The sequence below is a fragment of the Toxorhynchites rutilus genome, chromosome 3 (assembly GCF_029784135.1).
Source record: "Toxorhynchites rutilus septentrionalis strain SRP chromosome 3, ASM2978413v1, whole genome shotgun sequence".
Taxonomy (NCBI): domain Eukaryota; kingdom Metazoa; phylum Arthropoda; class Insecta; order Diptera; family Culicidae; genus Toxorhynchites; species Toxorhynchites rutilus.
Genome location: NC_073746.1, coordinates 9296925 through 9322807, shown reverse-complemented (window position 1 = coordinate 9322807; position 25883 = coordinate 9296925). Strand labels below are relative to the sequence as shown.

Sequence of the window (25883 nt, the reverse complement as noted above, 5' to 3'; positions counted from 1 at the left end):
AGGTAGCAAGTGAGGAATACCTAAATATCACGATGATTTTGAATGAGTTAATAGTTTTGTTTTTGTACCGAATAGTCGTTATTTTGAGGGAAGTGTTGATTCTATTTTTTTCAATAGAAGAAAACGTCGGCTGAAGCACAACGGGACGACAAGCTATTCGCGAATTACACAAATCTTTTTTCCACTTTGCTCTGTCAGTCATGCAGTAAATTCTTCAAATTTCTGTACGCTAGGCATACTAATACCACATCTTCGGGTTATCCTACTACTTGGGATATTTTCCTGTGACAAACGACGCCATATTTTTTCCGCTCTGTTGACATTTCTCTTCAGTAAGGTTTGTCATTATATAACGATCCAACAACAAGTCGAGATTATTAAAATTTACTACCGAAATTCGGGGTCAATGGCCTTAAATTATAGAGCGCTACGTCCAATTTATGGTCGTCATAATCGTCCTGCCAGATCAATAATTGAGCGTCTAGTGGAAAAATTTGGATACAAAATGTTCCCGTGCCAGTGAGACAAAGAAGTGCCCGTAGTGTCGAGAATATTGCTGCCGCTAGCGCATCAATTGAGGAAGACCCAAATCAGTCTCTCACACGACGTTCTCATGTCGTGTGAGAGACTGATTTGCTTGACCACCAGAAGCGTCGTATGTTCGCGAATTGGGATGAGCAACAACTTGAAAATGGTCCGGATTTTCATCGAAAAATCATCTTCAGCGATGAGGCTCATTTCTGGCTGAATGGTTTCGGCAACAAGCAAAATATGCGTTATTGGTCAGGCAGCAATCCCGAAAAAATCACGGTTTGTGGCGGTTTATGGACCGGCGGCGTCATTGGGCCGTGTTTCCGTGATTATCAAGACCGGCACATTACTGTGAATGGGAATCGCTACCGCTCAATGATAACCGAATATTTTTGGCCCGAATTGGATGATATGGACTTGGACAATATGTGGTTTCAACAAGACGGAGTCACAAGCCACACAGCGAATTTAACGATCGATTTATTGAAAGCCAAGTTTGATGTTATGCGTGTTATCTCACGAAACCACCCAGTCAATTGGCCTCGGTCGTACTATTTGACGCCGTTAGACTATTTCCTGTGGAGTTACGTCAAGTCTATGATCTATGCCAACAAGCCAGCGACGATTGAGGAACTTCGTACGAATATCGAACTTGAAATTGCAAAAAATTGCGATCCTGCCAGACTGCAGAATTTTCAGCAGAAATTTAGAATATACTTTTCTTCACTGAGGAATCACCCACACCGCAAGTGTTTTTTCTAATATAAGGTGAAATATTGTGATAAAGTCGGAATCGTGCACATCATCCGGAAAGTGAGAAGGGTGACCGTTGATCAATCACCACTGCTGACGTAAGCAGGGATGCCAGGTATCTTTCACATGGTACAAAAAGAAGTGTCTTCGAGTGTCTCCACAGTCATATCGGAGGAGACTGGGATTAATGACTTACTTTTGAACAAAGTTTGATGGAATGTTCAATGTTCGTTCTAATTTATATTGTTGTGTGGCGCATTTCATTGAACTTGCATTGAGCTTTTGAAGTTTGTTTCAATGAATGTGAACAAAGAATATATTGCGCAACGGCGAATTATATTTTGCGTGATTGAAAATGATAATTGGCTTGATGGGCCGTTGACTGAGTGAATACAGCCTCAGTTATTCCACAAAAGCGGAACTGTGATAACTCAATTTTTTTTTATTTGAGCTTCGTAGTTTTGGTTGTAACTGAAACCATATTCATAGAACTAATTATTGAAACAGCATGTAAACGAAAAATCTTCGATTTATGAAGTGGTCGTTTGAAAAATATAGGTCTATTGTATAGTATAAGCCCAATAATTAAAATACAAAGTCACAATCATTCGAACTCTCTAGTGCAAATGAACTAATGTCTTCTAGAGACAATATGTGTTCAGACCGCTGGAAGTTCTCCAGATTTTGCAGTAAAAGTCGATTTGTTGTTGAATTGTGTGCTTGCGGATTTTCTGCTTCGAAAGGTTTGAAAAAATGATAATGATAAGAGTGCGGATCGGGACGACCGTGCTGTGTAAAAATGGAAGTAAAAACATTTGCGGATCAGGACGACCGTATGAAAAAAAAATGATAATGATAAAAGTGTGTAAAAAATTTGTGGATCGGGACGAAAATAAAGTGTGAAAATATTTGTGGATCGGGACGACTGTATGAAAAAATTACAATAATGAGAGTGCGGATCGGGACGACCGTGCTGTGTCAAAATGGAAGTAAAATTATTTGCGGGTTGGGGCGACCGCGCAGAAAAGAAAAAAAATGTTAAGAGTGAAATAATAACCAAGAAAACATCAAAAGTGCTTAGGGAGGGTGATCGTAACCATGAATTTAGAAGGCCATTAAGTGCTTAAAATACATGTTTCTTAGCCACTTCCTCTTTAAATTGTATAGTGAGACTCTTTTACTTATGTTTTCTACCATGAACCACACATTTATTCTGATCTGATGAAAGAACATATGATGAAAAAACTAACTGTGGATAATGAAAATCCGACGTACTCCACGATTTCATTTTAGTCCCATCATTGCCCTAGATTAATGAAGGTAGGGATGTGATAACTACTAACTGCTATTTGCTTAATTATTTTTTAGCTTTTAGTACATTAAACCGTTTAATTTGAAAAGGTTTTTAAACTTTTTTAATTTTCTAGTTTTTGGTTCATTACCTGTATGATTAATATACTTCTCTACAATAAAACCATTCAACTTTTTCTCTTCAGAGATAAAAGTGTTCCAAATTTCAAATCAATCGGTCAACAGGAAGTGGTTCAAATTTCTATTAATGTGGTAAAGCGCTACAGACATGAACATGTTACAAACATACAAACGTACAAATTACAGGGCAAGCTAAATAAAACCGTTTAATAAAAATCAGAAAACACCAGGATTATTTGAGCAGAATCAGACAGAAATGAGTGACACGATCGGATACTTCTTTATATGTTTACTACAACATATTTCTTTGGCTACAATTATATATTAATCACAAAACAACATTATTAATCCCAGCTGGCGTCGTTATGATTTTCTGAGGCATAAAATCTATGATTACGTCTTCCTTTTGGAAGGGAAGTAAAGCTGTTGCCCCGTTGAGTCTGATAGGTAGGAAACAGGTGGTGTAGTAGCTTCTTTGATGTCGGAAATTGGCATTAAACGTGGTGGAAATATACCGACGGAGAATAAGCGAAGATAAAAAACAACAGTCTCCCGTTTAACTCAATTTTCACAAAAGATTTATTAAAAAAAAAAAAAAAACTAATAACTAAAAGTATTCAACGACGTTTGGTTAATAACTAACACAGTTATTTTAACAACACCGCATTCAGCAACGAAAGCACCACGATATTAACTACTGCAACTATCACCACACAAACCGATGCGGTAACCTTTAATTTTCTCCACCGCTGATCACTGTTCATCTGGAAATAGGTTACATTTAGTACGAGCCGATATAATTTACCGTACCATCAACTCCACTAACTGATATAGTGATCATCGAAACACCTATCAGAATCTGCAGGATCAGCGACATAACCACCATTCCAACGCTGGCCGTGTACATGGTATCTTCCTGCTGATTCTCGGTTAACAGTCGCAGCTGATTAGAATTAGCCGCCAGAAAGGCAAGATTCAACGCATTCTCCAACACATTGCGATACACATCATAACTCGAACTTCCGCCTTCCAAAGCACTCCTCGTTCTGTCGTAATCTTCCTGTGCCTGCCTGTTTGGAGTATTCTCAGAGTTGTACCATTCATTGTCCAGGTACGCAGCTCGCACACGATCCACATTCATATCGTGGATCACCGGATTGATGAGCACCTTGCGCTGTTTTTCATTTCCGGTGAAGATATGTACCGCACCATTGCCATGATGCTCCACATGCTGCCTATAGGCGTCCGCTCGCTCTTGGACGCTCATTCTGCAGGAACGGTACGGAATTGACCGCGGACTCGATGCTACTGAAAAATTATGCACCTGGCGAGCGAGTTATTATACCGATCGGTTAACCAATAGAACAAATGAAACAACGACGGTCAATGTTTTAGAGAATGTGTTCGGGCGAATAGTTCTCACTGGATGTGCAATCGAGTGTTGCAAAAACATTGTAGAACATCGCTGTATATTAAAAACGAACACACGGCAAGTTCAATGTCGACAAATGCAGAGGAAAATTGCGTGCCTAAGAAAAAAGAATTGGCAATGAGAACAATAACCGCAGCTAATGCGATTACGAGACGACTCGGAATTCTCCCACGAGGAATCTTGAAAACCAACGTTTGGTCTCCTGAGAAACGTCTGCTTCCACCGTATCTAGAAAAAAAAAACGATAACCGCCAAACACCTGTTTTATTTGTAATCGATCGTAAGGACGTGTTCAATCACTGTGATCATCATGGATACGCAATGTAAAACATTAACCATGGAATGGATAAGTTAATCGATCACTTAACCTAGTACAGATGGAATGCGAAGCTTATATTAGTTCTATTTTTCAAGACATCTGGTTTAGTCTCATTCCTACCGTATAGAATTTCATTAGCACAAATCAAAAATTTGGATTATCGCACAACAATTCATTCGGGCTCCAGCTCTTCTGAAAGTGATATAAAAACGATAAATACTAAAATAAAATTGAATAGATCAGCGAAAGCATGAGCTATCGAAAGACGAAAGATCAATATGAGGACGCGCCCAATTCCGATCCACAGCGTTCCGTTGATGACTACGATAGTAACGTCATCATGTTGGCCCCTCCAGCGTTGGAAAGAAGCAAAAGTGATTTGAGTTTGACCTCAAGCGAGCTGAACAGATACTCGAGCATAATCAATCGTTTTCACACAAATCCCGATCCAGTCAAGTTTAGATCAAGTGCCAAGAATTCCTCAGCAACGAAGTTGACCCAACGAAGCAAAGTCACACCATCTACCAACGCCCTGTCACTTCCACTGAGACTTTCTCGAGAAACGGACCTAACGCTGGTGACTGGGCGAGCTAGCTCGGATTCGCATCCCTATGACCTGTCGAAGAGCATTGCCGAATCGGCAATGGACATATCATTGCTGACGGCAAATGCCAACCAGCTAAGGTTGCTGATAACTTACAACCAAGGCTCGCAGACTTACACGGCCTGCATAACCTTCATTATTATGTCTCTGGTTCTGCAGATGTTGGTTGCTGTAACTATGATCATCGTTACCGTAAGTTTCCAAACAATTTCTTCCAGCGCTCAAATAATGTCTCGTTATATTTTAGCTAACGAAACAAAACCTCCAGGAGACTACCCGCCAAAAGCTCAAAATTATCACATCGGTTGGAGTGGCCGTTATCACGATGATAAACATATTGGTAGCCTCGCTAGTGGTGGCCGAACAGACGCCCACGTCAGCCAGTGGTGCTATCAAGATAATGGAGATGATTCCTGTAAGCACTAGTACTGTAACCCCTGCAACGATCAGTACTACTGTCAGTTCTCTGCTGGGAACTGAGGCAGGCACCTCTGTTGACATTTTTACGTAGTCTAATTTTATAATGAATAAGTATAATCTCCGAAATAAACTGCATTGAGCGAATCGTCCCAAATGTGTTGTAGATTTTGGTTTTATGCCAGAGGAAAACAAAATATAAGCAGAGAATAGGAGATTGAACAAAAGTGAATGAAATTTGAATTATATTTTTACTCATCAGAGTAACTGTCACCAATTTTCAAAACTATTTTGATCAAAACAGGTAAAATTTAGGTAAATTTTGTTAGAACAATACTGCATCAACAGGACGCACAGTGGACAACCCAATCAACGAAACAACAAGATGAATCACTTGGGACTCGCGCGGAATGAAAGAAAATATAAACGACATTCCGGAACATACTAATGTGAATTGTAAAGGGTGTGTCACATCAAATTGCATCACGGAAAAAACGCTGTAGAAATTTAATTTTTAGGAATTATATCTTCAGCTTTCGCTTATAATCAGATAAGAGTGTATAGATCACGTTGACCATGCTTCACTTTCAATTTTTTGTAAATTGGAAAAATGTCGTCGAACGAAAAAGAGCGTCGTGAATTAATCCTGTGCACTCATTTCGAGAATCCGGAGTTGTCACATCGGGACATCGGTAAGATGCTGGGAATCGTCCAATCCACGGTCAGCAGAGTACTAAAACGATACTTCGAGAACCTAACCATCGACCGGAAGGTGAAGAACGGCAAAAACGGATGCTCCGTCAGTGAAAAAGATCACAAGCGCGTAGTTAAGCAGTTTAGACGTGATCCGAGAAGTTCGGTCCGGGATGTCGCCAATAAGCTGAATTTGTCAAGTTCATTCGTCCAGCGGACCAAGCAGCGGGAGGGGCTGCGTACATACAAGGTTCAGAAGGCTCCTAACCGTGACGAAAAGCAAAACATGGTGGGGAAGACGCGAGCCCGGAAGCTGTACACCGAAATGCTGACGAAGCCGCATTGCCTGGTAATGGACGACGAAACCTACGTCAAAGCGGACTTTCGTCAGCTGCCGGGCTTGTTGTTCTTCTCCGCAGAGGACAAATTCAGCGTTCCGGAGGAGATTCGCAAGCAGAAACTATCCAAGTTTGCCAAAAAGTACATGGTGTGGCAAGCGATCTGCTCTTGCGGAAAGCGGAGCGCCCCCTTCGTGATGACCGGCACGGTAAACGGGCAGGTTTACCTTAAGGAGTGCCTACAGAAGCGCTTACTACCACTATTGAAGCAGCACGAGGGCCCGACCATCTTCTGGTCGAATCTCGCTTCGTGCCCCTATTCAAAGGACGTGTTGGAGTGGTACGAAGCCAATGGGGTCACCTTCGTGCCAAAGGAAATGAATCCGCCCAACGCGCCGGAGCTTCGCCCTATAGAGAAATATTGGACGATTATGAAGCAGGCCCTCCGGAAGAACCCAAAAGTTGTCAAATCGGAGGCGGACTTCAAGAGAAAATGGATTTCTGTTAAAAAAAAACTACAACCTGACGTTGTACAGAACCTTATGGACGGGGTAAAGAGGAAGGTGCGAGCATACGGGCTTGGGCTCGAAGTATGAATAAAAAGAAAATGCCAAAAGTTGTTTAATAGTTTTTATTTTACTGTCTAAAATTTTCAAAAGGATCGGTCTACTGGGCGAATTTCTACAGCGTTTTTTCCGTGATGCAATTTGATGCGACACACCCTTTATTTCGTGGATGTATACAATGGAATAAAATGTTAAATATCACTCATTTTATGTGTTTTCTTTTATCAAGTTCAGAACAGCATAGGATTGGGCGATCTTGGATCGATATTTAAAAGATCGATCTTTTCCATTCCGATTTCCGATTTTTTGATCTATTCTTTGTACTCGAAAAAAGCGAGAAAATCGATCTTTTTCCTCCGATTTTTTCGATCTTTTGTAGACTTGTTTTGTACATAGATTTTAGTCTCATCAAAGACCACCTAACAAATTCTTTAGACATAATGTCAAGATTTGAATCGCCTCAGCCTGATTCTTCTACGATTTCCTTCCGTACAAATAATTTACTGACAGGATCACAACTGGCGGTAGCTACTAAGAGGCGTGACGTACCGCAACCAGTGGCTCATACGATCACATCTGTTCCAGTCGAAAGGTTGTTTTATAGAACTGGTGCTAAAACCAAGATTTGTATTTCAATAAATGAAATAAAAAAATATTTATAAATAAATTGAAAAAAGGCTTTCGATTTTTCACAGGTCTCTGAATTTCAATTCTCTGAATTGATCCCTATGCTGTTTTGAGAATCGATTCGTCAATCACCAGCTGTATGGAAAATATTGTATAGGGTACTAAATAAAACATGTTAGCAGTAGTACCATATATTTGAGTTCTTATATGGTACACCATAGAATCTATAGTGAAAATGCTCCTTCTGGTTTTTTTCACGCCATTCTCAATAGCTTTGAGACAAAAATATGGAAAAAATACTATATCTTCATATTCATAATAAATATCTTCAAACAATTTTTTCAACAAAAAATGTAATAATAAAAAAAATTGAATAAGCGGTACAATTTTTTTTATATAGTCACGTTAGCATATCAGCCAAGTCAGCCCAGAAACGGACACCGCACGCGGCTACAGACTGCCAGATAAGCGCATCTTCACCAATGTGCACGATCAGCAGTTTTAGTCAATAAATAAGACCGATCGTGCTAGACCGAGTTAGTTAGTAAGAAGTACAGAGCGTAACCGGTAGTTGTAAAGTGAATAATTGTGAATAAAAGTGATTTAAAATAAACATTTCCCGTTTTTAAAAAGGCGATCACGGCCCGGGTAATGTGATTATATATTTTCTGGCATTTTGAAATTTAGAAAAAAATACAATTTTGAGACCCACTTCTGCTCTAATTTTTATTTAACTGCGTTCGTATGTGTTTTTTTTTGTACATGTAGTGCCGTTTTTACTGATTTTTTAAGAGCATTGCGAGACACAGAAATTATTTTCTTCATCGCCTGTGTTATTATTTTTATTTTCTTGAAATCGATTATTTTATTGTATTCGTGGTTTTCAATTGTAAGATTAAAACAAAAAAAAATAATAATAATAATTTGGATTTTTTAAGTGTTCTTCTCATTAATCCGATATATCTTCCACAAGGAATTTATGTTTTCTCACAGAGCTCTATCATACTGCTGACTCCTATGAAAAAGACGGAAAAGTATTTTCCACTATAGATCCTATGGTCAACCATATAGGGGTTCAAATAAACCGCCAAAATTTCGTATTTAATATCCTATACAATATTTGCCATACAGCTGGTGATTTGGTTTGGGGGCACTTTTTACTCCCTTACCCGGCAAACACCAGTTGTTAAAATTTTAAAGAAAATTTTCAATTAATTTATTTAATTAAACAATTCCATGGCGGTACAAGACGAATGCCCTGGAAAATGCAATTTTTCATACAGAAAATTTTTCAATACAAGTAAATCTTAGCACCAGTTTGCTCTTCTTATATTCTGAAGCTTCGTCCAGTGTGGCATTCATATCAATTTCTCCGTAGAAATTCTAGAGTTGAATTCTCGGAGCTCGTTTTCCAACTGCTGATCATTTGTTTAGTTTCCGAATAAATTTGAGTGAATTCGGGTGTTTCAGCATGGAATGTTTTATTCAACTTATTAATCAGGGGCAAAACGTAGTTAAAACATTTAACTAGGTTTTGTAATCGAGTTGTTCAATCGATTAATGATTTGTTTCGCTATTGGGTTTCGGTCGTGGATGATTCAGATACCGTAGAACAGTATAATTTCGTTGAGCCTCTCTAGGTTATGTTACGCTTCCCCTGTATTGAAAAATCTGTATATCTATCTATCTATTATATATAAAAATGGATTTCTGTCTGTCTGTCTGTGTGTCTGTCTGATTCTTATGGAGGAAACTACTGAACCGATCAATATGAAAATTGATATGTAGGGGTTTTTGGGGCCGGGGAAGGATTTCGTGATTGTTTGAGCCCCCCCCCCCCCTCTCAAAGGGGGGGGGCGGTTTCTGCCATACAAATTACCTAAAAAAAAAGACACCTATGGTGTCTAACCACCATAGAAATATGGTGGTTAGACACTCCTTCCGCTCTCTAAGGGTGGGCTGTCATACAAATGAAACATAAATTTCTGCATAACTCGAAAACTAATCAAGCAAATGGAGTCATATTTGGCATGTGAAGATTTTACGCGGCACGAAACGTTCCTACGGTGAATACACTCCTTCCCCCTTCTCTAAGGGGGGCTGCCAGACAAACGAAACACAAACTTCTGCATTTGGGTATGAGATATGTTTCTATAATGGTATGACACCCTCCCTCCTCTGGAATGGAGAGGGGGTCCCATAAAAATATTGCACATATTTCAACCAAAAATATTCTAGCCAAACATGACAATTGAAAATCTTCGGAAAGCTTTGAAGGAAAAAGGGAAAGTTTGGAAAATTGAATTCCCATATGTTCTACAATTACATAGTGACAAGTGCTGTTAGTCCATTTGATGTTTGCGCTAGCGAAATTGATTTTTGTTCGAAACTGGAAATGGATTTTAATGTGATGAAACGCACTCCTATATCTTCTTCTGTCTATACCAAAAAAAAGGATCGTCGGATGTGTTGAGCAGAACTCGAGGAAGAAATTGTCCGATTTAGGGCTGTCTTTATCCTATCATATTTTCTGTATAAAACATTTATTCCATGTAAAGGAGAAACATGTTATGTGCAAGAAGTTGAAAAATTTTGAACCAGAATTATGTCTGAAAATAATCTGATATTATAATGATTAGTTAGAATTTTGTTAGAAATGCTAGGAATTTTATAGTAAAAAGCAAATTCAACGGAGACGAATAGAAGATCAATCAATGAACAGTTCTGCGATTGGACCCATGAACTTGCTCATAGTAAGAAAACGTGAATGTTTGAAGGTATTGACAACAAAAAACAAATTTTGGGCGGGACGAAGTTTGCCGGGTCAGCTAGTGCTGTATAAAATTCAAAAAATATGTAATTCGTAACTACAGATTCTTGTTCTTAAAATAGCTGAATAATCTGTAGAAATACAAATTATTCTGTAGATACGGTAACCCTGGTAAGCATATCTGAACGTTAACATACAAACTCTATTCAAATACAGGTCGGACTTGATTATCCGGAATTTTAGACTCGATTATCCGGAGTATTTTATTTTTGATTTATTTAATTTTTAGATTAGAAATTTTAAATTATTTGTTAATATGCTTTATAAATTTGATCATTTGAACAACATTGAACGTAGCTAGGTAGAGGAGGGTGCTGGAATAGGGGTTGTTCCATATAATTTGTTTCGATTATCCGCAGTAGATTAATATGGGTAGAAATTCCTGAATTCAAATGAATACTTTGAATTATTTTTTTAAAATACCTAATATGATAATTTAATGAAACAAGGTGGTAGCTAGGATGGGTTTAATATGTTTAAATATGGTTCCACAGCGTTCTTTTTGCTTCAAAAATCAAAAATTCAAACGAAAATATTCATTCAATAATCAAAAATGTAAGAAGGAAAGATTTAGAGTTGAGAGTATATCGTAAAATTAACTTTATTTAAAATATTGATTATAACAATATGCACACGCGATATACATCGAATGGTCGTCGAGTACGAACTGAATTTTTCGTCAAATTACCCGATCGTCCCACACGGCCTTTCCTGACACCACTTCCGTCCGACCCGGAAGTGTCCACGGCTTTATACAATCTCCGGCAGATGATGTCCTCTTAGGTCCCTCAGTTTCATCGTCAATCTTCCGCATTTCGTAACGATCGTTGGGAAGTACACTGGTGATTTCGTACGGTCCTAAAAACTTTGGTTTCACCTTTTGACCAACACCAAACTGGGTTTTCGGTATTGCCACTAGATCTCCTACTCGATACTTCCTACGTATTACTACGTATTACGTATTAGTATTACAATATACGTTGGCTGCCTACGTAGATTGTAATAATTTCGATTCTCCTCTTGTATTTTCTGAATACTCCTCTGTGCCATTTTCCTCAGTTCGGTTCTTTCCTCTCCGAAACTCGCTTCCCAGCAAACATTAAGTCGTATGAATAGCTATAATTGGAGGCGATATACATACAACCAAGACACATTTGTATGATATATGATGCAGATAACTAGCATATACACACAAAAGTGGCGGCGATATACGTATATGCCATATTTTGTACGCATATAAAGCCGTATATAACGATATGCGATGCTTTTTGGGCTGATATGCGATTTAATACGACAACGTTACCACTCAACCCATCGATGACATGGAAAATCGTGTTTTTGCATTTTATACGATTTTAGATATATATGATCGATATTTTGATTGATATTTTATGCGATTGTGATTCGATACGAAATTATATGTAACTTATCATGTGCAAAGTTATACGATTTAATGTTTGCTGGGTTGTAACTCCATTCGTAGCATTTTGTGCAGAACTTGATCCTCTTTAGTTCGCATCTTAACACCGGACAACAATTGAAAGGGTGTCATATCAATCGTTCTCTGCCAACTGTTATTCAAGCATTTTTGTACGCCAGAAACATGCTTGAACCACTCTTCAGGTTTATCAATAGACATCTTGGTGATCATCGGAATGATAATACGATGAACTCGTTCAACTTGTCCAATGCCATGCGGAAGTGACAATCTTGTGTAAATCGAGGTTTTCATCATCACAAAATCTTTAAAACGCGGAAAAGTTTTACGTATTTTTTATGTTTGAATTCTAAGTCCGCGGTAATGTATAAATGGCCTCTTCATATTGAAGAGCAGCATGGAATGCAAAAAGAAACATGTTAGTTTTGTCAATAATAATTTCTATAAATGAAACAGTGATTTTCCCGCATTGTTTTTAAAATTCGGCATTATATATTCCAATTTGACTCTGTATGTTCGCATGTTTGTTGTTTCGTCACGTTGCATTGAATTAGGTCTAAACACTATATAAGTAACCAGGCCTCTTTCCAGAGTTTCTTTAACTATGATCGGTTCTGTGATCCCGAATGAAATCTTCACATTACGAACATAAATTGAGAAAAATTATCAAAAATTTACAAAAAATGACAGAAATACGTAAATCGAGTAGAAATATATTTTAATTTATTTTCACTAAAAATACTATACAATAACACAAGTATCAATGATGTCTATAAATTTCAGAGTAATCCACCATCGAATGCTCGAAGTTGATGATGAAAGGAATGAGAATATTAACAACTGTTAGCAGTATGGACGCAATCGATGTGAAGGCCTTCAATTTTATCCACGTGTAGTGATGGTTCAACTGAAAGGATGAAAATGTGATCGCACAAACTTACACCCATTATTGTCAGGAGCAAACTCACCGCAATCGTCACCAGGTTGATTCCTATCAAGATCTGCATCATAAGCGACAGTGTAACCAGACCCGTGCTGGCGGTAAAATTCTGCGCCTCGCGGAAACTAATTAAGAGTCTCAGCTGATTGCTGGTGGCCGCCATAAACGACACATTCAGAGCGATCTCAATGACGCTTCGATACAGATCATAATGGTTCTGATCGAATTTGAACGCATAGTTCGACTCGCCATCGTAGATCGATCCACTCGTTGGGGTGACTGCCAGCGGCGGAAGTGCTTCGGACGTTCTTCTCTCTCCCGGCGGCACGGTAATGTGGGATCTTGCGACTGATGAATTATTCATTTTTCCCTGTGCTCGAATAAATTGTTTCGATTGGAATCAGAATCCTAACTGAATGTGGATGTAACGATAGATACGATGTTATAGCAGGAAAAATCTAAACTCACGGAAATAACCTCGCACCGTTCAGTGGTTGAGAACGAAGAATCGAGCATTCGGGTTTGATTACTGAATCGATTATGTTTATTACTAATGTGCAACTAGTGTACATCACGGGGTTACCAAGGAACGTTTGCGGTTAGGGCACACTTGAAGAGCTCGATCCATCGGTTACAACTAAGGACGCCACAAGAATATTGATAACCGTTATGATAGACACTCCAATAGAGGTGGCGATCTTCAGTCGTTCCATCCGGACACTTCGTTTCGATTTTGGTTGACTCTGCAAATGATTTTGTGGTTCTGTTTGATTAGCACAGAAAGTGAATGAATCATTTCACCTTACCCTAATAATAATAACCCCACTGGCCACCAGCACCTGCAGAACCAGCGAAATAATGACCAACGTAATGCACGCGATGTACGTCTTCGAGCGGTTGTTGTAGGTTATTAGCAGTCGCAGCTGGTTGGCATTGGCCGTCAGCAGCGATATATCCATTGCACTCTCGGCGATTCCTTTGTGGACATCGTACACTTGGGTTTGCTGGCCACGGTTTCGTCGGGCACCGTCTATTTCCGTTGCGCTGTGACTGCGCACCAGTAGACTCGCTGTCTCGGCCCGGTCAATAGTGGTGGGTGTGATTATTTTCGTTGCGTTCGGGGGGCGCATTTCCATCGAATTTTCCGATTCTTTCGCCATTGTTTTTTGATAGCTTCTGTTGTGTAAGTGAATATTTTTATGTCCCAAGTCAGCAAACAAACTATTGTGAAATTTAGTTGAATTATAAAAATGCTAAATTGGAAGAACAACGAGTTGGGATCTGTCCAGGGTGTTAAATGGAAATATCCCTCTTTTTACGATTTTCGATAAAGTTTTCTGTGTGGTTTTGGCAAATTAATACAATCGTTTCAAGCATTTCACAGTTATCTTGCACTTCTAGGTGAAATAAGTGATTGAAACTGTTTGTCACATATAATAGATCCACTTCAATGTGCGATATCCTCAACAGTCTCATGCAACAATAATCGTTCTCTCAACACAATTAATTCTAATGAAAATTATTCCAGGTATTAATCACTGCTACAAATCCCCGTCACAAAACCTTCGAAGATGCATTCCTCCGTTGCAATAATCACCAATCGCACTCCACGCTTCAGTGGCTCCTTATAGGTTCCATAAACCACCCTTGGCTCGAATTATTTGTCTGTCCAAAATTGGAACGACGCGAAGGCAAAAAAAAATCACGGTCCTCCACTTTCGTTGACCGAGACCAGCAGCTGACTACTGATGACAGTAACTTTCTTTTCACACAGTTAATTTGTAGAACTTGCGTTGGGTTCGCTTTTTTGTTTCGATAGTAACACTTCTTATCAATTTACATTCCGCCTTTCTGCGGTTCGCACTTGTTACCACGAATCGCTGGGGTTATGTTCTATGCTCTCTGGTGGTAGGTTTCACACTTTACGTTCACAACATGCGCGTTGTCACAATTTGACGATCGGTCGATGTGTGTACGGAATGGGAAATGCAATCAGAACTCGTCGCTGAACAAGCGATCGCGTCGGAACTCAGCTGCAATTTCGCACTATTTGAACCTGATCGATGTGTATGTGAGAGTTCAAAGCGATGGCATTGTATAGACTCGAGGAACTGTAGTAATTGCACCAGAAAGTGGATGTGATTTACCCGTTGGGGCGGGTGGAGAAGTTGAACGAGAATTTTTCCTTATTAAGAACCGTGGGAAGTTGTGATGAGCAGCTGTTGAATGCTACGCATGGTTGATATTGTATCTAGACGTAAGGTATGTATTTTTTACAGTAGGTGGAAACCGATACAAACACTGTAAATTGTGTGAAATTGCAATCAATTGCTATGAATTCCTTTGTTCCAATTTTCACAAAGCAAATTCACGAATGTAATCCTCGAATCGAATAGTAATGCTCATTTCATTTCCGTATTTTCGTCTCATTGACATCAGAGATCAGATCATTGAAACGACACCGCTTGAAGCTTCCCTGCACTTCTCAACGACGTTGGTTGGTATTAATCGCACCCAGCTTGAGACTAACGATACATTGAGAGCATTGAAGCGTATGCACTGGATAGCACTTCTAGTATTTGAAAAGTGAAATTATATTTATTTTAATTGAAGAATATCATCGACATCCTTAATCCTATTGTTTTTCTGAAACATGGAGACCAACTGTAATCGTTTGACCATGTCAGGATGATGAAGCTCAGAAAGAGAAAATTTTAAAATCATCTTCGTTCACTTGTGCAAAGTTGTTCTGGAAACTAGCTGACACCGGCTCCCATAATAATTCGGACCCATTACTACACATTTCACTAATCAGGGAGGAAGATGCCATCGACCAGAATTTTGTGGACTTTCGTAAACATGGCCTGTTCACGACCAGTTCGCACGAACCAAGGCGCCTCTATATGTACCAGGTAAAACAATCATATGAAATGCACTTTCAGCCATCTTGGAATTGCTGTCGGTATTGTTTATAAACAGCATCAGAACGCTGCCGGCGGCTCTCTACAAACTGCTACGACGCTTATTCGAACGATGCCTACTATGTTCGGCTTTTGCGAATTTATGTGAAATAGAAGGGATGATTTTGTAGTATTTCATTCTCAATTCCACACTCTTGCATGTAAAAAGGCAAAAATAGCGTATCCTAGCAATAACAAAACACACAACCCCCTCTCCACAAACCGTAATCCCCTTCTTATTGAACTGATGATGTTGCTTCACCTGTTATACATTGATATAAGCGCCTTGACCCGAACCTGCCATCGTGAAGATGTAGTAGTCATGCTACAAGTTGTATAATTAATATAAGGGTAGCAGTACAAATGAAACGAACTGCTTCCCAATATTCCTTGCGCACAAAGGCATACATAAATTGTATACAAGTGTTGTGTAGTTGGATGCAAGCGCAGCGATTAATGTTCCGTCACACATACACCTGTCAAGGGTGAGTAGACGAAGTGCCTCGCAATTCGATCACTTATGCGCGGCTTAGCGATAATTCCGAGTCAGGTTTCGAGAGGCGATTCTGAAACTCGCGAGAAAGCTGACTCAACCTGACTCATGAGAGCGGACAATCGTTTCTTTGCTCTGTTTCAAACCGTGGGTTGGGAGAAGTTCGCGGATTTGAAAAGAACATTACACCCAGGTTTTTTACGTGGTTTTTTACGAGGTTTTTTTCACGCGGATTTTCCAATTAACGCGGTTTTTTTCACGCGGATGTTCCAATTAACGCGGATTTTCCAATTAACGCGGTTTTTTTAAAAAAAGGCCAGTGCAATATCACATCCCGAACTCAGCTCACATTTTCCTCTTATGTTCCATCAGAGCATATTACGGTTATTAGTGCGGAGCTTAGCGCTCAGTGCCGCACCTTATCACGGATTTTAGGTGTTGGGTAACGGAAAGCTCGCCGGGGACGGGGTTTTTACGGGTAACGATTCGTGAATGTCTTTCCCTGTCTACTTAGTTCTGGACGGTCCAACAGTGGTGCTGCGCGCGCATCGGCAGAAGAGTGTACAAATTACTAGGGAATCTTCTAGCAACAGCAGATGACCTCATTCGTGAGGAAAACCGAACTATAGCTACCAGTAACCAACGAAATTGCAGGAAAAAACTACGGGCTTTCGGAAGCGAGCAACACTCACCTTTTTACTTCCGTTCTACGTAAAGATAGTCCCATTTGATATCTATCATTAGGTGACATGGTTTTTTTTACGTGGATTTTCCAATTAACGCGGTTTTTTTACGCGGATTTTCGAATTAATGCTGTTTTGCTCGTTCATTTCAACCTGAATCGTGGACGAGGCAGGAGTGCGAGTATTTTTTGTTCGTCGCGTCGCGGTGTGTTTTTGGGAAGTAAGAGTTGTGTTGTGAAATGTTTTTCAAATATAATTAGTTCGTTCTGTTTCTTTTTGTCTTTTTTTTCCGTAGAATTGTTAGGAATAGTAGCGATTTAAAACGACCCTATTAATTGTGTGTAGTGTTAATTCATAAAAAAAAGGTAAATTTGAATATGAATAGCATTAAAGGCATTAGATTAAATGCGTCGAACAACCGTTCGACGGCTTTTTTGTTCGTATTTGAAACCTGCGGATTAAGGTAACGGCTGACCGGTCCAACAACTTCCGGTTCGAGCTCGTCGCACCGCATCATCATCATCGATAACCGCACTTCTAACCCCACGTGTCGGGTTGAAATCTCCCGACGTGAGACCAATACTGTCGGAAGGGAGCTGCTACGTCATTACAGCGCTCCAGACAGAACCAGCCAACGCGTGAGTAACCCTAACCCTAAATATACATGGCCATGTGGGTGGGTACTTTTGTTTAAATAAATTTTGAATGAAGTGATCACGAAACAAAGCATAGTAGTGCGAATGAATGGAGCCCGGTTCGTCGTTTATAGATAGGGATTAGATTAGGGAAATGAATGTAAATTATGATTCCTTGCGGTATTTCGGCTTTTTAAAAAAACCAACCGCTCTACTCGGAGTTCTCGATAAAACTGAAATTTATTCTTCTCGATTTGGTTTACATTTTTGATTTGTATACTTAAAGCTATCGTCTCTGATTCGAAGAATATATGCGCTGATCTGAGTCAGCAAAAAATGTGCTCTGGGATTCTGCACGCTGCTCGCGTGATGATTGCCGGGGGTGTTTTGTTTATTTGCTAGCGAATCATAGCTTCGTGGGTCTGGTGATAACTGCTCTCCCTTTGAGTGTTGAACCTCCTGGGTCAACGTTAAACTGCTGGTTTGGCTAAATATGAAGATGCCGGTTGATAGTACTGCGTGTTTACTGCTTCTATGGGATCCGTTGATTCATTCTTTTGGTTGATTTGAACTACTGTGCCTTGGGATCGAAGTTTGATCAGAATGAAAATTATGATGAGGATTATGGACGTAAATGAAAATGAAAATCCTCCTATGAGAGACCAACTATGCACGGTTGTCTCTGACTTGAGATGTTCCAAATATTTAAGATGCTGATGTTGTCGTTGGTGAAGTGAGTGGACGTCAATTTTGTTTTCTACACTTTCTTGCATCACTATCAGACTTGTGGATGGGATGAAGATTCGTTGATTGATTGTTCTGATGATATTGTTAGCATACTTGTACTTTTCAATTGTTATTGAACAGTTTCGATATACGATGATGAAAGAGCCGGTCAGGTTTCTATCGGTAATTCCGCACGTGTTATGTAGAGTGTTATTGATGTCGTTAAGGAGCACCGTCGTCGGGCTCAGTTGGACTGTAGGTGGATGTGTAGAAACGTGTTCATATGTGCATCTGCTTTCTATTCCCTTGACTATTTTAGAAATGCATCTGTCTTCGGAAACATCTTCTAGGTCTGATCTGTAACAAAGGCTCCAATTGCCAAATCGTTTACATGGGTTTTTCTGGAGTAAAAGTTCTGTAGATCCTTTGATGTAGTTATTTCCCTTTAGTTGGATGCGTTCTGATTTCTTGAAGATTGCCTCAATTCTAATATCATCATAGTTTTGTGGGTAAAATGTAGGTACGTTGATTACGTAAAGCAGTATCTCGTTGTCTGTTCCAATGGTCACCTTCGCGAGGTTGAGCACTTATTCGAGGAGTTCTGTGTGTAGGCCTTGTTTACTGAGAGTTTCATCTATTTGTCTGATTTCATCCGTGGATAGTAATTTGTGAATGTCGAGAGGTGAGGAACATATTTCTGATATCCTTCTATAATTTTTGCTTCTCCTATTTTTACTATCGCCACTGGTTCTTCGTTTACGTTGTGAATTCAATGTTTTGGCCCAGAACAAGGGGTAACCTGTAATCAGTTAATATTAATATTTTTTACATTAGATTTATGTAATTTCGAATTTTGTTCGTTTCTAAATGTAACATTTTTATTTTGTTGAACAAAGTGTTTTTTAAATTTTGGTTTATGCTTAGCTCTTATTATTTTGTCCTTCACGAACACCTCTTTACCTATTTCGAGTTCGGGTGGTTCAATTCTGTTTTTGTTAAATGTCGTTAATTGAGTTTGCTGTGTTTTTGTCAAATTTGCCAAAATTTCGTCGTATTGTTTTTGTCTTATTTCTTCTAATTTGTCGGGGTCGATCTGTTGGTTTGGGTTCCTCGTTTTACCAAATACAATTTCTTTGGGTGTCATGGATGTAGAGGAGTGAATGGTGTTATTGTATTTTTCAATGACTGTTTGAATGAGATTTCTAACTGTTGTGTCGGGAGAAAGTTGTTTTTGAATTCGGTACAATTCTATGACGGTAGAATGAAACCGTTCTACTGCACCGTTGACTTCTGACTTGTGGATTGGTGTCCGATATACCTGAATGTTTAACTCAGCCATCCAACCACGAATGTTTGGAGATTGAAGACCTCTTTCGTTGTCAACTACAATTGACTCCGGAACTACATGGGATGTGAGTGTGGTCCACATTCCTTTTTCCACATGAGTCGCGTTACGAGATCGTATCGGTACCATGCGTCCATATTTACTGAATTTATCGATGCTTGAAAGAAAATACTGTTCTTGAATTTGGAAAATATCGATGTGTACAATTTGAAATGGATATCTTGGAATCGGGGTTTCTTGAATCGGTATTATGAGTGGATGTCGATCGTATTTGGATATATTGCAAACGTCACAAACTCGAATGAAGTTTCGAATATTTTGCGTGAGCTTTGGAATGTAAAACTCTCGCAAAATTTGTTCTTTGTTTTCATTTATACCGCGATGAGCTCTTTGATGAGTTTCACTTATGATTTTCTCTTGTTCTTCCGGGTTTGAAACGTCTTTTAATATTTTCTGTGTGAACCGAATTTTTAGGACACCTGCTCGACTGAAAAACTGTTTGTAGACCTCTTGAAGTTTTCCTAAGATCTCTTCGGAAGTATATAAACCGTTTAGTTTTGTTGGATCGAAAAAGTCTTTAAGTAGTGTTGCTAAAATTTGGTCAGTCAGGCTAGTTCTTCTTATGACGGTACGACGTATTCCTGGAAAAGGGTGTGTTACTATTGTGTCTGGATGACTATTAACTTTTTCAATGATGACTTGATTACGGAAGGCATTAAGTGGAGCTTCTGTAGATAAAATATAATTTGTATCATCGTCATCTGCTGAGTGTTGGGTAGGGGATAACGAATGAACTTAGATGCGACTCAAGGCATCCGCAACAACGTTGCTTCTATCAGGTTTATACACGATTTCATAATCGTGTTCCTCCAGGTAAGATTTCCAATTTTTTAATTTTGCATTAACGTTTCGTGGAGACAAAGAAAACGTTAGTGGTTGATGGTCGGTGACGATTTTAAATTTCTGTCCATAAATGTAACTTCTGAAAACTTTAAGTGCCCAATAGATGGCTAGCATCTCTTTCTCGGTAGCTGAGTAACTTTCCTCAGCTTTGTTCAAAGTTCGGGATGCAAAGTGGATTGGCTTATCTTTGCCAATTTCACCTTGACTCAACACAGCGCCAACAGCGAAGTTTGATGCGTCTGTTGTAATAAGGAATGGTTTAGTAAAATCAGGATAAATGAGCATGTCATTACTTGTAAGAATCATTTTCATTTGTTCAAAACACTTAATTTCATCTTGATTAAGGCTTATTTGTTTTTTAGAATCAGGGTTTCTCTCCCCTCTCAAAAGATTTGTTAGTGGTTTCGCTATCTTAGCGAAATCTTTAACGAATCGTCTGTAGTACCCAACAAGACCTAAAAATCCTCTCAACTGTTTTAAATTTTTCGGTTCGGGAAAATTTTTGATTACCTCTATCTTCTTTTCGTTGGGTTTAATGCCCTTGTCTGAAATAATATACCCTAGAAATTCAATCGAAGTGTGGAGAAATTCCGATTTATCTAATTGAACTTTCAGGTTTGCATTTTCCAAAGTTTGCAACACAATTTTCAAATTTTCATTATGCTCGTTGAGATCTTTTCCGAATACAACTACGTCATCGATATCAACGTAGCAGCGCTTGCCAATGTGCTCACGTAACACATCGTTCATCGCTCTCTGAAAAATAGCGGGAGCGTTTTTGAGGCTAAATGGCATACGAATGAACTCGTATTTTCCATAATTGACCGAAAAAGCGGTTTTCTCTACATCTTTGGGATTCATCCTTATTTGATGAAATCCTGATGCCAAATCAAGAGTTGAAAAGTATTTGTTTCCTCCTAGTTGGTCTAAAATATTTGAAATCTCAGGCATTGGATACCTTTTTTTTTTTTTTTTATTAAATCGTTTATTTTTACAGGCTCAGTTACATAAGTTTAAAGGAGCCAAACTCCTATTTGTATAGTTACAAGTATATATAAACATTTTTTATTAATTCTAATGTTAATGAAGTAGAGAACCGATTACTCGCGGCTTGCTCGAGTTTAGAAGGGTGACATTTTGTTTCAGGAAAAGGATGGGATATAAGGATATGTTGACAATGTTCACACTCACATTCGCACTCACATTCATCATACTCAATTCTTAAGCCTATCTTATATCTAACATGTATTTACATTTCACCTTATTCTATTGTTAGTAAGAAGGGATTTGATTTCTCGCGAAGGGAAAGGAAAAGGAGAATATAAGGATATAAGGACAATCACACACGAAGATTGATAGCTTTTAGGAAGACATATATTTGGGACATGTAATCAAGGTCTAAACCAGCTAACACATCTCTCACCGGCACATTGGGCTGCCTTCCTCTAGCCCGAAGAGAGTTTTCTAAATTCGATCTGGCAACAAGATACTCCTCGCACGAACAAACAACGTGTTCGATGTCGTGGTAACCTTGGCCACAAGCACAGATATTGCCATCGGCAAGATTAAAACGAAAGAGTAGCGCGTCTAACGAACAGTGATTGGACATGAGTCGAGAGAAGGTGCGAATAAAGTCCCGACTTAAGTCCAGACTTTTGAACCACGGTTTGAGGCTAACCTTAGGGATAATCGAGTGAAACCACCGGCCCAATTCATCTTCGTTCCATTTACGTTGCCAGTTAGCGATGGTATTTTTACGGACTAAAGAATAAAATTCATTGAAAGCGATTTGACGCTGATAAATATCGCCTTCAATTGCACCTACCTTTGCCAATGAGTCAGCCCTCTCGTTACCCGGAATTGAGCAATGTGAAGGGACCCAGACAAAGGTAATGACATAACAGCGTCTTGATAAAGCACTCAAAATTTCTCGTATTCTCTCAAGGAAGTACGGCGAGTGCTTTTCCGGCCTCACTGAACGGATAGCTTCGACAGAGCTAAGACTATCCGTTACAATGTAATAGTGTTCAACAGGTCGTGAGGCGACGCTGTCCAGCGCCCAATGTATTGCTGCCAATTCAGCAATATACACAGAGCAAGGATTCTGAAGACTGTGGGAGGTGCTAAAAATTTCGTTGAACACTCCAAATCCTGTGGACTCATTCATAGAGGACCCATCAGTAAAGTACATATTATCACAATTGACACGCCCATACTTTGCATTGAAGATCGTAGGAATGATCCCCGATCGATGATAATCTGGAATTCCATGGATTTTCTCCTTCATGAACAGATCAAAATGTACAGAGGAATTGATGTAGTCAGGAAAACAAACACGATTGGGAGTATACGAAGAAGGATCAACCTGCATGGAGATGAATTCATGATATGAGCTCATGAATCCTGAATGAAAATTTAGCTCGATAAGCTGCTCAAAATTTCCGATCACCAATGGGTTCATGACCTTACACCGGATGAAGAACCGAAGAGATAATAAATTGAAGCGATCTTTTAGTGGGAGTAGGCCTGCCAAAACCTCGAGACTCATGGTATGCGTTGAGGGCATACATCCCAACGCGATACGGAGACAAAGATACTGAATTCGCTCGAGTTTAATGAGGTGTGTTTTGGCAGCTGATTGAAAACAGAAACTGCCATACTCCATCACTGAGAGAATAGTTGTTCGATACAACATTATAAGATCTTCTGGATGGGCTCCCCACCAGGTGCCGGTAATTGTACGGAGAAAGTTTATTCTTTGTTGGCATTTTTTACTCAGATACCTAATATGGGCCCCCCAAGTACATTTGGAGTCGAACCAGACCCCAAGATACTTGAATGACATAGCATGAGTGATCGGTTTACCCAAAAGTTGAAGCTTTGGTTTTGCTGGTCTATGCTTCCTAGAAAAAACCACCATCTCTGTTTTCTCCGTGGAGAATTCGATCCCTAGCCCAATGGCCCAGGTTGAAAAATTGTTCAAAGTATCTTGTAAGGGTCCTTGCAGGTCGGACTCGTTTGATCCTACGACAGACACCACTCCGTCATCTGCAAGTTGTCTTAGGCTGCAATTTTGTGTAAGACAATTGTCGATGTCGCTTACATAGAAGTTGTACAAAAGGGGGCTTAAACATGAGCCCTGGGGGAGGCCCATGTAGGAGACCCGATTTACTGTCGAATCCCCGTGAGAAAAATTCAACTGTTTCTCACAAAGCAAGTTATATAACATATTATTCAACAGAGGCGGCAGACCCCGAGAGTGTAATTTGTCTGACAAAACCTCTATTGAAACAGAATCAAAGGCCCCCTTTATGTCCAAGAATACTGAAGCCATTTGTTTTTTTTCGGCGTAAGCCATTTGAATTTCTGAAGAAAGCAACGCAAGACAATCATTCGTCCCCTTGCCCCTGCGGAACCCATATTGTGTATCTGAGAGTAAGCCATTCGTTTCAACCCAATGATCAAGGCGAAACAAGATCATTTTCTCCAACAATTTCCGTATACAAGACAGCATTGCTATTGGGCGGTACGAATTGAAGTCGGACGCGGGTTTTCCGGGTTTTTGAATAGCTATAATTCGCACTTGTCTCCAATCATCTGGAACAATATTATGCTCCAGAAACCGATTGAATAAATTCAACAAGCGATGTTTCGCCACATCAGGGAGGTTTTTTAACAAGTTGAACTTAATTCTATCCGTTCCTGGAGCAGAATTGTTACATGAAAGGAGAGCAAGAGAGAATTCTACCATCGAAAACTCAGAATCAAGATCGCACCTATCTCGTGGTATATCTCGAACAATTTTCTGCACGGGAGCGGAATCGGGACAAACCTTCCGTGCAAAATTAAAAATCCATCGATGTGAATATTCTTCGCTTTCATTTGTTGAAGAGCGATTTCTCATGTTTCGAGCCACTTTCCATAATTTTTTCATTGACGTTTCTCGTGACAAACCTCCCACGAAATTTCGCCAATAAGCACGTTTTTTCCCTTTGATCAAATTTTTGAACTGATTTTCAAGGTGCAAATACGTTTGAAAATTCTCAATGGTTCCACGTTTCCGAAAAGCTTTAAATGCGTTCGATTTATCCTGATAAAGCTTGGAACATTGGCTATCCCACCATGGATTGGGAGGCCTTTGACGAAAAGTGGAGCCTGGGATGGGTTTCGTTTGAGCGCGAACCGCACTGTCATATATCAAACGAGAAAGGAAGTTATACTCCTCCAATGGAGGCAAACCATCTCTGGAATTGATGGCTAGAGCAATTGCGTCCGCATATTTTTTCCAGTCAATGTGTCTTGTGAGGTCATATGCCATGTTTATAGATTCAGAAGAATTCGAACCAATGGTGATGGAAATTTTGATTGGCAAGTGGTCACTGCCGTTGGGGTCCTGGATTACATTCCACTTGCAATCTAACGATAGTGAATTCGAGCAAAGCGAGAGGTCAAGAGCACTTGGGTTAGCAGGAGGTTTAGGTACACGTGTTGTTTCCCCAGTGTTCAAAACGGTCATATTGAAGCTGTTACAAAGGTCATATATCAACAATGAACGATTGTCGTCGTACTGTTCCCCCCAGGCAGTTCCGTGAGAGTTGAAGTCTCCCAAGATCAATCGTGGCTCAGGAAGGAGTGAGCACATGTCAACAAGTTGATTGCGGCTAACCGCAGCTCTCGGAGGCCAATACAAGCTGACAATACAGAGGTCTTTGCCTCTGATGGTTGCATGACAAGCAACAGCTTCGATCCCTCCAATAGGTGGAAGGTCAATTCGAAAAAATGAGTGGCACTTATTGATACCCAATAGCACCCCTCCGTATCTGTCATCACGGTCCAAGCGTATGATATTAAAATCGTGGAAAGAGAGATCATCTCGCGAAGAAAGCCAAGTTTCGGACAGAGCAAAAACATCACAATTGAACTTATGAATTAAAAATTTGAATGTATCCAATTTAGGGATAAGACTACGACAATTCCACTGTAAAACAGTGATATCTCCGACCTCTCTATTTAAATTAGACATCAAGAGAGATAATCATTGCAAGGAGGGGCCATGTTTGCATCAATTGTTGCAAACTTGTCTTTAATACTGGAAGCATTGAAATGACAATGGTTCTGATGGAGTCGGAAACATTAAAACACTTGAAGATTTGGTCCAAAAGGTCAGACAACTTTATAAATCCCGATTGGGAAGTTGAACTGGACGGAAAAACAGGGAC

At 39.6% G+C, this 25883-nt stretch overlaps 3 protein-coding genes across 9 annotated transcripts; 1 reads left to right on the top strand and 2 right to left on the bottom strand.

The window, feature by feature from the left end:
* Positions 1 to 3362: 3362 nt before the first annotated feature.
* LOC129780292 (ninjurin-B-like) lies at positions 3363 to 3982 on the bottom strand. The gene is made up of 2 exons (XM_055788370.1): positions 3542 to 3982; positions 3363 to 3479 (listed from the first exon to the last, which is right to left on the bottom strand). Exons 1-2 carry the CDS (start codon positions 3980 to 3982, stop codon positions 3363 to 3365), a joined length of 558 nt encoding a protein of 185 aa, XP_055644345.1.
* Positions 3983 to 4716: 734 nt separating this feature from the next.
* On the top strand, positions 4717 to 5581 carry LOC129780283 (uncharacterized). Its single transcript, XM_055788356.1, has 2 exons — positions 4717 to 5262; positions 5318 to 5581. Exons 1-2 carry the CDS (start codon positions 4717 to 4719, stop codon positions 5579 to 5581), a joined length of 810 nt encoding a protein of 269 aa, XP_055644331.1.
* Positions 5582 to 12699: 7118 nt separating this feature from the next.
* LOC129776876 (ninjurin-B-like) lies at positions 12700 to 15725 on the bottom strand. Of its 7 annotated transcripts, none has more exons than XM_055782778.1 (5): positions 15709 to 15725; positions 13726 to 14140; positions 13388 to 13662; positions 12948 to 13331; positions 12709 to 12886 (listed from the first exon to the last, which is right to left on the bottom strand). In XM_055782778.1, exons 1-3 carry the CDS (start codon positions 15720 to 15722, stop codon positions 13519 to 13521), a joined length of 573 nt encoding a protein of 190 aa, XP_055638753.1. In that variant the 5' UTR covers positions 15723 to 15725; the 3' UTR covers positions 12709 to 12886; positions 12948 to 13331; positions 13388 to 13518. The 7 variants fall into 7 exon arrangements, with proteins under 7 accessions (XP_055638755.1, XP_055638758.1, XP_055638753.1 ...); XM_055782779.1 differs by having other exon boundaries at positions 12948 to 13289; XM_055782777.1 differs by having other exon boundaries at positions 12710 to 12886; positions 12948 to 13662.
* Positions 15726 to 25883: the final 10158 nt, after the last annotated feature.